This window comes from Rattus norvegicus, chromosome 10, assembly GCF_036323735.1.
Source record: "Rattus norvegicus strain BN/NHsdMcwi chromosome 10, GRCr8, whole genome shotgun sequence".
Taxonomy (NCBI): domain Eukaryota; kingdom Metazoa; phylum Chordata; class Mammalia; order Rodentia; family Muridae; genus Rattus; species Rattus norvegicus.
Window position 1 is genome coordinate 73,068,941 of NC_086028.1, and position 14,912 is coordinate 73,083,852.

Sequence of the window (14,912 nt, forward strand, 5' to 3'; positions counted from 1 at the left end):
GTTTCTACCTTAGGGAGTCAACTTATCACAGATGCCTGCTCTTCTCTGACCTGGCTATCAGTCGGGTTGGGAGATGTTTTATTTCCTGGGTTGGAGCCAGGACTCAGAATAGGGTCCAAGTTGTCCTCACACTTGCAGACTGGAACAGCTGTGTGCTTCACAGACCTTCTGTCTCAAGTCTCATTTAGGAAAGTCCAGGCCTTGCAGTGAACGTTCTATGCCCCCTTCTCAAAGCCTCTGCTACTCTGCCTGCAGTGTCTTTGGCCTTGGACCTTGAACCCTACGCCTTTGAGAGGAACCAACTCGTTCTTCCTTCCCCAGGTGGACACAGCCAGTGAGGTGGAGGAGCTGGAAGTAGACAGCGTCTCCCTGCTCCCAGCAGCTCCAGAGGGCCACTCGGGAGGAGCCAGAATCCAGGTCTTCCTAGCACGCTATAGGTGGGTCCCTCTTGCTCACTCTGCCACCCTCAGAATTGGGGTACATGGAGGACAGATATGTATGGAGATGGAGACCCCTGGATGTAGTGGAGGGTGGTACACGGGTCCCGGCTGGATGCTGTCTTTATAGTACATTGAGGTACCGTGAGTGCTCGACTTGGCTATAATAGAAACTACACCACCATGCTTGGTGCATGACAGCTGGGTCTGGAGGTGGAATGGTAGCCAGTGTGGTTTTCCTCCTCTGCTACTACCCTGACAGCTACAACCCCTTTGAGGGTCCCAATGAGAACCCAGAGGCTGAGCTTCCGCTGACAGCCGGCGAGTACATCTACATCTATGGTAACATGGACGAGGATGGCTTTTTTGAAGGTAGGGGTCACTCTGTCCATTCTCCTCCTCCTGAAGACCTCAGTCCTCCCGGTTACGCCCCTCAGCACACTCAATCCAGCCCGGCTAAGGAACGCTCTGAGATTTGGGGCAGCCATCAGGAAAAGAGAAAATGATTGGTCTGGAGGAGGCCAGGGTCGAACAGTCCAGATGCTAGAAAGAGTGTCACAGGATACTTTGGCCAGATTCGTTTTTGTGCTAACGGGCAGAGAATGGCAGCGGAGTTTGACACTGGCAAAGAGTTGCAGTCAGGCATCTGTCTGCACTGGGTGCTGGACTCCAGTCAGATATGGGGAGAAGGGGTCATGTTCAGATCCCACATGGTCTTAGCAGGTGGTAGGTAGGTGTCAGAGCCAGGGCAGGACTGAGTTTCCGGGAGGCTGTCCAGGTCGTGAAGGGAGGGAGCCAGCCACAGGCCTGAGCATGCAGTTGAGGCAGATGTCTTCCTGAGACTATGTCAGCTGGTAGGACCTTCAGAAGGAATGAGTGCCACGGAAGTCTCTTCCAGAGTGCCACTGGCTGGCACTCTAAGCTGCATCCTCTGACAGTGGTAAGGTTAGACTGTGGAGTGAGTGTGCTTGGAGCTAGGCTGCATCTGTGTGCAGGGATAGGAACTGGGTCAAATCTGAGTGAACACCAAGAGTGTTGGGGCCTACCTCCTCCCTTTCCTGGGCTCCATGGGTAGCTCCTGGGAGTGTTGATCCCTGTCTCTGTATTCCAGACAGCTAACTCCCCATAAGAGTAGATGCTGAAGAGCGAGGTTAATGGCTTCCAGGAGAATTGTACTTAATTTATCTCTTTGTTTGTTTTGATCTTTGTTCTTACTGGGGTTGGTACCTAGGACCTTGTACGTGTGCACCTGTAGAGGCCGGAAGATAACATCAGATTCTCTGGAGCCGTTGTGGGTTCTGGGAACTGAACTTGTGTCCTCTGCAGGAGTGAGCGAATGCTCTTAACTGATCGGCCACCTCAGGTTTTGTTGCTATTTTTTTGTTTGTTTGTTTGTTTGTTTGGTTGGTTGGTTTTGGTTTTTCAAGATAAGATTTCTCTGTGGAGCCCTGGCTGTTCTCTCTGTAGAGATCTGCCTGCTTCTACCTCCTGAGTGCTGGGATTAAAGGTGTGCATCACAACTGCCTGGCAAAAATGATTGTTTTATTTTTCTGTGGATTGATGTTATGTCTGTGTGAGGAAGTCGGATCCTCTAGAACTGGAATTACAGACAGTTGTGAGCCACTGTGTGAGTGCTGGGAATTGGACCTGGGTCCTCTGGAAGAGCAGCCAACTCTCTTAACTGCCGAGTCCTCTCTAGCTCTCATGAGGTGTGTGTGTGTGTGTGTGTGTGTGTGTGTGTGTGTTTGTGAGGTGTGTGTGTGTTTGTGAGGTGTGTGTGTGTTTGTGAGGTGTGTGTGTTTGTGAGGTGTGTGTGTTTGTGAGGTGTGTGTGTGTTTGTGAGGTGTGTGTGTGTTTGTGAGGTGTGTGTGTTTGTGAGGTGTGTGTGTTTGTGAGGTGTGTGTGTTTGTGTGGTGTGTGTGTGTGTGTGTGTGTGTGTGTTCAGAAGCTCAGAGTCATCCTGGGCTACACAGTGAAGGCCAACTTGGGCAACATGAAATCACAACAGAATAAAGCGAAACAAAACATCAAAGCCCAGCGCTATGAATGTCTACATGCCTCCCACCTAGATTTTACAGCCGTCTATACCTTCCATGTTTGCTTGATCTGTATGTAAGTGAAAAAAAAGTCCACTTTAAAGTGGGTTATGGATATCATGACATTTTTCCTAGAATAGTTGGGTACTCATTCCTTCAGGACACAGATGCTCTCCCAGGTCCTTACAGTGCCAGCATCACCTGGGAGCTGCATAGAAATCCTGAAACTCAATACTTCCCAGGCTTCTAAGGATCCCCATTCTTTTTTTTTTTTTTTTTTTTTTTTTTTTTTGGTTCTTTTTTTCGGAGCTGGGGATCGAACCCAGGGCCTTGCGCTTCCTAGGTAAGCGCTCTACCACTGAGCTAAATCCCCAGCCCCTAAGGATCCCCATTCTAAGTGATCCATACGTACAGTGTCAACGTGCTGAGGGGTGAAAACCCTGTCACCACACCCACAAAAGCTGGTAGTAGCTATCCAATTAAAATCTTGATTGCCCTTGTATCTTAAAATCACCAGCGGGTAAAGGTTGACTGGAATCAGATACTTAAGCAGAAGCCATTGAGAGAACACATTACCGGATCAGCTTTTCTTTGCTTCCTCTTTGTCTACCCTTCCCCTGCTTCCCCCTCCCCCGCCCTTCCTCTGCCAGGGGAGCTCATGGATGGCCGAAGGGGCCTGGTCCCCTCCAACTTTGTAGAGCGTGTGTCTGATGACGACCTCCTGTCCACCCTCCCTCGGGAGCTGGCCGATTCATCGCATAGCTCTGGCCCTGAACTCAGTTTCCTGAGTGGAGGCGGGGGTGGTTGCAGTAGTGGGGGCCAGAGCAGCGGGGGACGTAGCCAGCCCAGACCAGAGGAGGAGGCTACGGGAGATGAACTCAGTCTGAGCCCCCCACCAGAGGGACTGGGTGAGCCTCTGGCTGTGCCTTACCCCCGACATATCACGGTTCTCAAGCAGCTAGCCCACAGTGTGGTGCTGGCTTGGGAGTTGCCTCCTGAGAGAGTAGATCTACGTGGCTTCCATATCTTTGTCAATGGGGAACTTCGTCAGGCCTTGGGGCCTGGGGTGCCCCCCAAAGCTGTGCTTGAAAATATGGACCTGCGGGCAGGGCCCCTCCATGTGTCTGTCCAGGCCCTAACCAGCAAGGGCAGCTCAGATCCTCTGCGCTGTTGCCTGGCTATGGGTGCTGGAGCTGGGGTGGTACCCAGCCAGCTACGGATCCATCGGCTGACAGCCACATCTGCTGAGATCACCTGGGTGCCAGGGAATAGCAACTTGGCCCATGCCGTCTACCTCAATGGAGAAGAGTGCCCACCTGCCCGCCCCAGCACCTACTGGGCAACCTTTTGTAACCTGAGGCCTGGCACACTCTATCAGGCCCGAGTGGAGGCTCAGATCCCATCTCAGGGGCCTTGGGAACCAGGCTGGGAGAGGCCAGAGCTTCGAGCTGCTACCTTGCAGTTCACCACACTTCCAGCAGGTATGGATGTGGGGATAATGACGTCCCCAGAACCCAGGGGGCCAGGCCACCAGTGCTCAGAGGGAGACTGGCCTTGTATGCGTTCTCAGGGATGGGCTATCACTTCTGTCAGGGAGAACCCTACTTTGCTTCTTCTTGTGCCCCACCTCTCCCAGGCCTGCCTGACGCCCCTCTGGATGTACAGGCTGAACCAGGACCCTCTCCTGGAATTGTAATGATCAGCTGGCTCCCTGTTACCATTGACGCTGCTGGTACCTCCAATGGTGTCCGGGTTACAGGCTACGCAGTCTATGCTGATGGGCAGAAGGTATGGCTTGGGGACTCCAGCTGTTTAAGCCTAAGGGGCAGCATGTGGGCCCTTCCTTACTGTGCTTAGTTAGAAGCCTATCTTCCTGGCCTGGCAGAGATATACAGCCCCGGCCATTGGGCACCATAGAGTAAACCCATTAAGAGCATGGGTGTTGGCAGCCATCGAAGGACTGAAATACTTGTACTCTGAAGCCATGTGGTCAGGAGGACTAAGAAAGGGGGTTGGGGAAATGCTGTCAGTGTTCTAGCAGCAGCTGTCCATCCTGACCCCTCCACTTGGCTCTCTCAGTCTCCCTTCCCTGTTTTCCCTCTTCCCTATAGATTATGGAGGTGGCTTCCCCCACAGCAGGCAGTGTGCTGGTGGAGGTGTCCCAGCTGCAGCTGCTGCAGGCCTGCCACGAGGTGACTGTACGCACTATGTCACCCCATGGCGAGTCCACTGACTCCATCCCGGCCCCTGTTGCCCCAGCCCTGGCTTCTGCCTGCCAGCCAGCCAGGATGTCCTGTCTCTCACCACGACCAAGCCCAGAGGTCAGAACACCCCTTGCTTCAGTCTCCCCAGGGCTTGGGTATACCAGCCTTCCCCTCCGGCATCCTGTCCCCCATGGAACTCAAGATTCCCCTGCAAGCCTTTCCACAGAGATGTCCAAAGGGCCCCAAGAGGAGCCTCCGGTCCCTTGCTCTCAGGTACTTACTCTTAACAGGAAGCGTCATGTGCAGATTGAAGGAAGGGTTGGAGTTTGAGCTCATTCTCGATGCCATCCATCGCAGGAAGAGGCTGGGTCAGCTGTGCATCGAACCTCAGAAGAGAAGAGGGCTATGGAGCCAACTCTGGGCCAGGAAGGCCCTGACCCTGTGGCTCCCTTCCTGGCTAAGCAGGCAGTGGAGTGCACTTCAGGAGATGCTGGCCCCACACCTTGCTCTACCCAAGAAGAACTGACCCAGAAGGAGCCAAGTACTGAAGTCTGCCACCGGGGAGATCTGGATTCCGAGCTGAAACTCAGATCTGAGGTATAGCTGGGACATGCTGTGTAGAATAAAGACTTAACCTCGTTAGCTCCCTGTGTTTGTCCTCTCTCTGGCCTGGCTCGGATGCCCTCCCTTGCATTGTGTTTCTGCTTCTTTGTTGCATTTTTCTTGATTTTGTTACATGTTTCGCTTTCTGCATTACCTTCCCCCACACCTACCATTGTGTGTTCTAGCCATGGCTCTCCCCTTCTCTGTCCAGGGACCCTTTATGATTCTGGTTGGGGCTGACCCTTCCTAGAGCCCTTCCTGATTTTCCTTTTTAACTCTGCCCTTTTTTTTCCCATTTGATATTCCTATTTGGGGGGGGGGCACGACACACTCACTCTGTAGTCCAGCATGAACTTACTCTAGCTTAGGTGCGTCGTCACCCTCTTGCTGTAACCTTCTGAGTATTAGGGTGGCAGCTGTTAAGCACCTGCCTTGCCTTTTACAGAAAGAAGGTATGTCAGAGCTTGGAGTTCACCTGGTGAATTCCCTTGTGGATCACAGCCGCAACTCAGACTTATCAGACATCCAGGAAGAAGAGGAAGAGGAGGAAGAGGAAGAGGAACTGGGTTCCAGGCCTTGTTCTTTCCAGAAGCAGGTTGCTGGCAACAGCATCGGGGAGAATGGAGCCAAGGTAATGGGGTGGGAGTGGGGGCTGGTGGGTCCCAGACCTCATGTGCTCCACAGGTCTCCACTCCCGTGGCAGCTGCTCCAGCAAGTCTAGGTGTGTGGCCTGGGTCCAATCCTAAAGGCTGGATGTGAAGAGGCTCAGGGCGGCTGCCCTGCTGGGGAGTGGGGGAGGGGAGCACGTTTCATTCTTTCTCTTAGTCTCCCAGATGTAGCATCCTAGTCCTGGGAAACCTCAGACAGAGCCTTGTGCTGGGAGGCTCCGGGGAGGGAATGGAGAATTCTCTCTGACTGCCCCGGCTTGCTTTCTCATGCTATTGCCCCGCAGGGACCTACGCCTCCTCTGTTCAGTCTGGACATGTGTATGACTTTGGTCCAACCACTGTCCCTCTGATTCCTTCCTCTTGGCAGGAAGCTAAGGGAGGGCTGGGTGTGTGGCCCCAACCCCAGGCCCTCGTTGAAGGGCAAAGGTCCCAGACCTCTCATCTTTATCGTGGATGTCTTTTCCTTGCCGCTCTCTTCTCCCCACTCCCAGCCCCAGCCAGACCCCTCTTGTGAGACTGACAGCGACGAGGAGATCTTGGAGCAGATACTGGAGTTGCCTCTCCAGCGGCTGTGCAGCAAGAAGCTGTTCAGCATCCCCGAGGAGGAAGAAGAGGAGGATGAGGAGGAAGGGCTGGGGAAACCAGGGCCCAGCAGCTCTTCCCAAGACCCTAGCCAGCCTGAACGTGCATTGCTAGGTCTGGACTGTGAGAGCAGTCAGCCCCAGGGACCTGGCCTATGTCCCTTGTCTCCTGAGCTCTCCGGGGCCAGGGAGCACCTGGAGGATGTGCTAGGAGTAGTTGGTGGAAACAGCCGGAGGAGAGGAGGTTGTTCCCCTGAGAAACTCCCAAACCGCAAACGACCTCAGGACCCCCGAGAACATTGCAGCCGGCTTCTTGGCAATGGCGGGCCCCAGACCTCTGCCCGACCAGTCCCTCCACGGGACAGGGGCAGCCTCCCTGTGATTGAAGGCACCAGGGTTGGACAGGAGCCTGGTGGGAGAGGGCGGCCGGGTCTTTCCCGGAGGTGTCCCCGTGGCCCTGCTCCAGAATCCAGCTTGGTCAGCTGCCTCTCTCCAAAGTGTTTGGAGATCAGCATTGAGTATGATTCTGAGGATGAACAGGAGGTGGGCAGCGGGGGTGTCAGCATCAGCAGCTCCTGTTACCCCACAGATGGGGAGGCCTGGGGCACAGCGGCCGTAGGAAGGCCCAGGGGACCTGTGAAGGTCAATTCGGGCTCCAACACCTACCTGCGCCTCCCGGCCTGGGAGAAAGGGGAACCAGAGCGGAGAGGCCACAGTGCGATTGGCCGAACCAAGGAGCCGCCCTCCCGGGTCTGTGCCCACTCCCCGCTTTGGGCGGCCCCCTGCCTGCTGCTGCCTGGTGGTTCTGCTTGCTGCCCACCAGCCACTCCCATTCCACGCGCTGCCACCTCCATCAGCAGAGCTGGGGCGGGGCCTCCGGGCTGCCTCACCTGTCTCCTCCCACCTACATTCCACTGCTTTCTGCTTCTGCTGAACGGAACTGGGATGCACACTATTCTGTTATCACTGGCTGCCCGCACATGCCACCTTGGGCAGGGTGGCCCCTTCCTTTGAGTAGCTAGTCGTGTCTTCAGAACACTTGACTGTGATGCCATGTCCAGAGAGTCACCAGCCCTGATGCTGATGGGAGACTGTCCTCTCACATTCTCCTTGGCCACCTCAGACCCCTCTACTGCACTCATCCATTGGGGAGCCGGGCACCTCCTGCCCGTCCTCCCGTCGTGGAGGCGTCTGGTGCCTCGTGAGGCTGGGCCAGGCCCCTGGAGAGGAATTCTGTGCTCCTGTTCTGACGTGTTGCTTACGCTGCTGCCGGGGCCAGAGCCGGGGAGCGTGGGCCACTACAGGGGATAGACTGTCACCTCTGCCCTCTGTTGCCCTCTCTTTGCAGGCAACAGAAACTGGGGAGTCCAGAGGGCAGGACAACTCTGGGCGGAGAGGACCCCAGAGGAGAGGGGCCCGGGTGCTTAGGACTGGTACCACTGAGCTGGGTGAGCACCTGATGTGGCCGGGATGGATCTAAGGGAGCTTTTTCCTACCTTGGATGGAGCTCGCTAAGTCACTGCTGTGTCCCTAACCCTCTCCACAGCCCCTCCAAGGAGCCCCCAAGAAGCACCATCTCATCAAGACCTACCCTTGAGGGTCTTTGTGGCTCTGTTTGACTATGACCCTATTTCAATGTCACCGAACCCTGATGCTGGAGAAGAGGAACTGCCCTTCAGGGAGGGCCAGATCCTCAAGGTGACCGACTCACCCCATGGGGACAGAGCTCCAGTCTCTAGCCAGAATCTTCTCTGAACTTCCTCTTGCATAGAGTTGAGGGAGGGTCAGAGAGAATGGCTTTCTAGAGTCTGATGGCTGGATTCGGACTCTGCTTCTGCCTATGTAGCTTTGAATAGCTTGTAGAACCTCCCCGGCCCCGGTTTCCTCTGTGGTAGAGTGGGAATGGTTCTTGTGACTTCCAGAGTTGCCTGCAGAGTGAATGATTCAGTGTACACGCAGTGCTTCAATGTGCCATATGGTCAGCACAGTGGGACGATCTGCTGGTTGATATTAGCATTTTTATTATTCCCCCAAGTATTGATGGAAGGCTTTTTGCCGTGCTCTGGGGCTGGAGATCCAGCCTGGGGTACTTTGAGATAAAGGTTGTGTAGACAGCCGGAGGAGGAGATACTGAGGACTTTCTCAAGTTCCTCTTAGTCCTACATCTTAGCTCGTGCCTTCTCCTCTGCTCCAGTCTGCAGAGGAGAGCATTCCTCTGCAGTTCTAAGTGGGGTGCCACCAGGCATCAGGACTGGGGTGCATGGAGAGGCCAGAAGTAATATTGAGACTCCCTGTCTTCGCTTCCAGGTGTTTGGAGACAAAGACGCTGATGGTTTCTACCGGGGCGAAAGTGGGGGCCGCACAGGCTACATCCCCTGCAACATGGTGGCCGAGGTGGCTGTGGACACTCCAATAGGGAGACAACAGCTGCTCCAGCGAGGTTTCTTGCCCCCAAATGTCCTCACCCAGGGCTCGGGTATGACCTGCTGCTGCTGTTCCTCACCCATTACCACCCATGCTTAGTTTTTTTTTTTTTTTTTTTTTTTTTTGTTTGTTTGTTTGTTTGTTTGTTTTTTTCAGAGCTGGGGACCGAACCCAGGGCCTTGTGCTTGCTAGGCAAGCGCTCTACCACTGAGCTAAATCCCCAGCCCCCCATGCTTAGTTTTAACCCGGCCCCATCCTTGAGAGATTCTTTGGTCTGTGATGGCTCCAGATGCCTCCTTTGTCCTGCGTTTGGTGAAGCCACTGGAGCCCAGCGTAGCTTCCCCCGCCCCTCACCTTCCTGCAGCTGGCCCCAGGGTGTTGCCTGTTGAAGTGATTAAAAAGATGCAATTTAGGCCCTGACAGTCAGTTTCCCTCTTATTGCACATATGAGGCGCAGGTCCTTAAGTGAACTCATGTACAAGATGCAAATAAAATAAAAGGGAGGAAAGACATTAGCTCAGAAAGCTCAGAGGGTAGGAGCATGACTTAGAGCTCCTGCCTAATATGCAAAGTCCTGCACTGGATTCACAGCATTGCAAAACAGGACAACCAGGACGAGGGAGCTCTGGGAGTGGCCTCTAGCCTGCCCTATTCCCCGACTCCTGCCTCAGTTTCTCTCTTAGATCTATCTACCTTCCTCCATCAGGGAACGGTCCCTCTGTGTACCCCTCAGCCCACACACCTGGGCCTCCCCCCAAGCCTCGCCGGTCCAAGAAAGGTAAGACCCCAACATCCTGTGCTACCTATGGCCCCTCGTGTGGGTTGGGGTGTGGTGGCACCATGTGACACCTGTAGGATTTTGAATAGTCGGAAGGATTAAAGCAGACCCCCCAACCCCGTCTACCAGCTCCAGTGGGGGGTTGTTGTGGCTCTGTGTACCCTGAAGCGTGTTGCTTCCTGGCTCTGGGTCCCAGTTCAGTACTGAACCAAAGGCTTGTGCTGATGTTCTGAGTATCTCTCCCCCTGGGCCCTTCACGGGGAGGGTGAGGAATCTGTCTGTCCCGCACCACCCCAGCCTGGGACAAAGAGGGAAAGGCAAGCAGGACTCAGAGGTACCTTCTGTCCACAGTGGAGCTGGAAGATCCTGCACAGCTCTGTCCAGGTGAGGCGCCATCTCTGGGCGAGGGTGTCTGGGGAGAGGTGGGATAGGCAGGCCGCACTCTTCAAGTGCGGACAGTGGAGTGGTGGTGGGGTTTGGGGGTGGTGGCCACAGGACTTCCGTGTAGAAGACAGTGTATGGAAGAGATCAGGAGCCTCTTCCCTCCCTCTACAGGTCCTCCTAAGCTGATCCATTCTGCTGCCCTGAAAACCTCCCGACCTATGGTGGCTGCATTCGACTACAACCCTCGGGAGAACTCCCCCAACATGGATGTGGAGGTGAGAGCCTACAGATGATGCCCCGTGTTGGGGAGTGGGGTCCCAAGGCCTTCCCAGGTCTGATGTCTGCCCCTTGCTCTTTTCACAGGCAGAGCTGCCCTTCCGAGCAGGGGATGTCATTACTGTGTTTGGGAATATGGACGATGATGGTTTCTACTATGTAAGATCCTCATGGGGGGAAAGAAGCTGTACTGTACTCCCCTTCTCCGGCTCACTCCGGCTGGGCAGGCATAGGAGCAAGCCTTTCTCACAGAAGGCTGGAGGAAGGAGCCCAATTACTTCCTTTAGTGCTGATACTGGCCTCAGAGTGCTCGCCAGGGTCTCAGGGTCGAGGGACCGGACTGGGAACTTCTCAGTCTCATCAGCATCTCCTCCTCAGGGGGAACTGAATGGACAAAGGGGCCTGGTTCCATCCAACTTCCTGGAGGGCCCTGGGCCTGAGGCAGGCGGCCTAGACTCTGGGACATCTCAAGCTGAGAGTCAGGTTAGTGAGGAGCTGAGCTGCCAAATCAGCATTTCCTCTCTACCCTGCTGGTGTGCTGGGTCTGGTATAGTATGGTGGAGATTCTCGGAGGCCCGAGTCCATGATACAGAGAAACACTAAGTGCCCCAGCAGAGGAGGGCTCCACTAGGCCACCCTTTCCTCCTATATGTCCCTTTCTGCAGAACAGTGATGGCATGGCAGGGACCCTGCTTCTCAGGCCGTCTGACCCAACTGATGATACCCGGGGTGGATGCAAGTGAGGAGCCCCATGGAGAAGGACCTCTGCCACTAGCCCGTTATGCAGGGTGCTCCCACCTTGCTAGGTCCGGGTGCCTCCAGGGTACCATGTGAAGCCAGTTGCCCTGCAAGGCCTAACTACTTAGGTCCTCTCTACATGGGTGTCCTTGGGATGGGTAGAATGCAATTAAGTGTCCAGACTCAGAGAGCAAGAAGGGCGAGGAGAGGCCAAGCTTCCACTAGAAACCCCATTCAGTGGCTACAAACACAAAGGCTGTGTCAAGCCGGGGCCACGAGGTACCTGAGCCCCTTGGCGACCGACGGAGAGCACGCAGGCCTGTTGGTAACCCATCTCCTCTCTTTGTTCCCTGTTCTCAGAGAACGAGGAGGAGACGAGTCCAGTGCTAGATGGAGATAGATATTTGTAGAGAGAGCAACATGTAAGTGGGGGATTGGCGTCCGTGTCTCATGCATCCTCCATTCCCCACCTCACCTCACTAGACTTCATCTCAAGTGGAGCTGATGAGTGGGGGAGGGAGATCTTGCCATGAGCCAGGTGTGGGTATGGGATCTCCACTCTCCCTGCCTTGCCTTTACCCCGGGCAGTGCCAGCTAGCTGTCACGGGGTGGCATGTCATCCTAAGCATATGCACTTAGCTGACTCCTCATGTTGTCACGCAGCTTATAGAACATGGTGTAACACTCACGTTCTGACTCAGTGATATTATGATACTATAGGGCTGTGGTATTATAATATTGCGATTATTATTGGTGACAGGGAAGTGGCACAGTAATGTCACCAGTAATAATAGTCTTCCCACCCTGGTCCTCAGTGATTCAAGCTTAGAATATCACTTTTAGAATATCTGCTTTTATTCCTGTCTCCTAAGTCTCTTTGCTTAGGATAAAAGGGAGAACTTGATCGTTGAAATCTGTAGGCATCCTCGAGCTATTCTTGTTTGGGGTTCAGTGAACCCTTCTTTTGTTTCCCCAGCCTCCTCTCCCTCCCAGGAGAGGGTTAGGAGTGACCATGAGCCTTGGCTGTAAATGTATTGTCCCTTAGGACTGGACAGACTCGCTCTGTACGACCTTTTGTTTCCTCGGCCATTTCATCCATGATGGTGGCAGCAGTAATAGGTTTGGTTGTGTACCCAGTCCCTCAGCTCTAGTCTGGGCTCCATGGCTGGTTTTGGCCAGGAACCTGCCAAGCTCTTGGAAGCAGTGGGGGCTGGAGAGAGAGAAATGAGAAAATGCGGTTTCATTGCAAGAGTTGATAAGGCTGTGCCCAGGTCCAGGTGACGTTCATTTGGGAATAGTTTCCTGGTGACTACTGGGTTGGCCCGATTTCCTGCCCTCAGGTCACCAGAGAGCACTGCCTGATGGACCTGATCAGGAGGAGACTCAGCACTGTGGGTTGAGCAGGGAGGAGGGTTATCAAGAAGGTGCCCAGGGAGGGGCTGCCTGAGAGTCCCCTCAGGGGCCATTCAGGGCAGAGCCTCACTCTCTCTCCCTGGCTTGGTTCTCCAAAGACCCCTGGAGCACTGTGCCTACTGCTTTGATGGAGGTGGGCCTGTCTTTTTGTCTGTGAGGGTGTTCCTACCTCTAAGTCTCTTTGTCTTAGCTCTTCCTCCCTGGGTGGAGCGATAGATGGTGTGTGAGAAGGTGGCTCAGCTTGGCACCTACAGTGAGGGCCCAGGGAAAGGAAGGGGCTCATCCAGAGCTACCAGTGACAAAGCAGAGCTCAGATCCTGTCCCATGGGATGTCCTTCTGTAAGCAGGGTCTCATTATCATCTCCCTTCACCTCCATGCTACGTTTGTGTGTGCGTGTATCTTGTGAGTGTGTCTGTCTGTATGTGTGTATCTGTATGTGTCTTGTGAGTGTGTCTGTCTGTATGTGTGTATCAGTATGTGTGTGTATGCCTTGTGTGTCTGTCTGTGTGTACTGTATGTGTGTGTATCCATATGTGTGTATGTCTTGTGAGTGTGTCTGTCTGTGTGTATCTGTATGTGTGTGTATGTGTGAGTATAGTGTATCTGTATGTGTCTTCTGAGTGTGCCTTGTGAGTATGTCTGTCTGTCTGTGTGTATCTGTATGTGTGTGTATGTGTAAGTGTATGTGTATCTGTATGTGTCTTGTGAGTGTGCCTTGTGAGTATGTCTGTCTGTCTGTGTGTACTGTATGTGTGTGTGTATCTGTAGTGTCTTGTGTGTGTGTCTTGTGAGTGTGTCTGTATGTGTGTGTATGTATAAGTGTATCTGTATGTATGTGTGCTATGAGTGTGTCTTTGAGTGTGTGTATCTGTGTGTGTCTGTAAGTATGTGTGTTTGTGTGTATCTGTGTGTGCGTGTGTGTGTGTCTGCAGCAGCAACAAGGTCGGAGACAGAAGAACAAAGGAACGAAGGCCTGGGTAGGAGGAGCTGGCCCTGGCCTTACCCTTCTTTCTTATATTTCAGGACTCTAGAGTCATCATACAAGGGCCTCCAGTGCCCCCAGGCTGGCACTATGCCCTCAGCTCTGGAAGTTCCTCCAAGACCAAACTGGGGGAGTCGCAGGGCATAGCTGAGAAGAAGCAGGGTCTCCTCGCCAAAGGAAAGGAACTCCTCAAAAGGCTGGGCTCCAGAAAAGACTGAGGCTGTCATCTGTCCTACAGGCAGACGTGGCCCCTGGGAGCTCCAGATCAACTCAGTGTCTGGACAGGGAAACCCAACTCCTGTTCTCTGAGCAAACTGGCACTCAAAGGGATCCAGGGGACCTGGTGAGGGTGGAGTGACTGCATCTTTAGTAAGGAGCCCTCTAGATGGGCTCTTCCAGCGGGGAACTGAGCCCCAGAGTAAGTAATCAAGCACCAAGCACTGTCAGATCAGGACTGGACCCACGCCTCTGGATTCCCAGTCTGTCCTCCTAATCTACTCCTGATTTCCTACCTTGTTCTGTAGGTTCCTTCTTGGTCTTCTGCTCCAAGGATAGGCCCTGGGTGGAGACAGGGACCACTCTAAGGATGGCTCTGGCTGTCCTCGTTTGCACTGGACTGTCCCCTGGGGCAGGGGCAGAGCCATGTATATATGTACATACTCAGTGCCTCAGTCCAGCTCCTCCATCTGCTTCACCCCACAGGCCAGGGGAGGAGAAAGGCCATGCCAAAGCGGGCCTGACCCCACCCCATAGTGCTCCACCCCTCCCTGCCCAGGCCACCTGGCCTCTGTGTGATCCTATCCCCCCAAACCCAGGGGACCAGGGGGCAGAAAGCAGGAGTTGGGTTTGCCTTATTTTGCTCATTGGATTCAACTTCTCTCTTGCATCATTTTCTTCCAGTCCCTTTGGGGTCCAGGGGCTGAGAGAAAGGACGGATTTATACAGCTATTTTCATACATTCCCTGTTCGGAGTGGGTAGGGGTGTCTCCCCTTACTCTAACCATCCCATCCTCCTCCCCTTGTCTGGGCGAGTCTCTTTGCATGTTTTCTTTGCTGTGGTGGGAGATGTTTGATTGAACCCTCACCCCTACCCTGGTCTCCAGGGGTGTTGGATGGTGGGGGCATTTGTTTAAAAAGACATTTTACTATAATAAAGTCTATTTTCACAAAATTGATTCTGGGCTCTGCCTGGGCAAAAGACTCCGTAGAGGGACGGGTCAGGTTGATGACTTTGGATCCATGACTTCAACACCCAGAAGCTCACCTTGAAGGGCAGCTGAGACCAAAACTAATCACCACCGAGTGCCTCCCGAACCTTTCTGAGTCCCTGGGCTGTGAGGCAGGGTAGGCCGGTGGAGGAGAAGCACCCTAGAAAGTGATTACAGGA

General features: G+C 54.0%; 1 protein-coding gene across 7 annotated transcripts in view; it reads left to right on the forward strand.

Annotated features, from left to right (window-relative positions):
• Tspoap1 (TSPO associated protein 1) overlaps window positions 1–14,700 on the forward strand; it is a 30,227-nt gene extending 15,527 nt beyond the window's left edge. For 3 of the 7 annotated variants that reach the window (XM_017597680.3, XM_017597685.3, XM_017597686.3), the window contains 17 exons: window positions 322–437; window positions 700–809; window positions 3,124–3,954; window positions 4,110–4,261; window positions 4,585–4,950; window positions 5,035–5,274; window positions 5,726–5,911; window positions 6,440–7,279; window positions 7,878–7,977; window positions 8,076–8,227; window positions 8,837–9,005; window positions 9,660–9,731; window positions 10,029–10,115; window positions 10,287–10,390; window positions 10,479–10,550; window positions 10,770–10,874; window positions 13,567–14,700. In XM_017597680.3, coding sequence (XP_017453169.1) covers window positions 322–437; window positions 700–809; window positions 3,124–3,954; window positions 4,110–4,261; window positions 4,585–4,950; window positions 5,035–5,274; window positions 5,726–5,911; window positions 6,440–7,279; window positions 7,878–7,977; window positions 8,076–8,227; window positions 8,837–9,005; window positions 9,660–9,731; window positions 10,029–10,115; window positions 10,287–10,390; window positions 10,479–10,550; window positions 10,770–10,874; window positions 13,567–13,743 — 3,879 coding nt within the window. In that variant the 3' untranslated portion in view covers window positions 13,744–14,700. Of the gene's footprint in view, window positions 1–321; window positions 438–699; window positions 810–3,123; window positions 3,955–4,109; window positions 4,262–4,584; window positions 4,951–5,034; window positions 5,275–5,725; window positions 5,912–6,439; window positions 7,280–7,877; window positions 7,978–8,075; window positions 8,228–8,836; window positions 9,006–9,659; window positions 9,732–10,028; window positions 10,116–10,286; window positions 10,391–10,478; window positions 10,551–10,769; window positions 10,875–11,489; window positions 11,552–13,566 lie in introns of all 7 variants that reach the window. The other 4 variants (XM_017597684.3, XM_213427.10, NM_001419563.1 and 1 more) reach the window with 4 other exon arrangements.
• The last annotated feature ends 212 nt before the right edge of the window (window positions 14,701–14,912 follow it).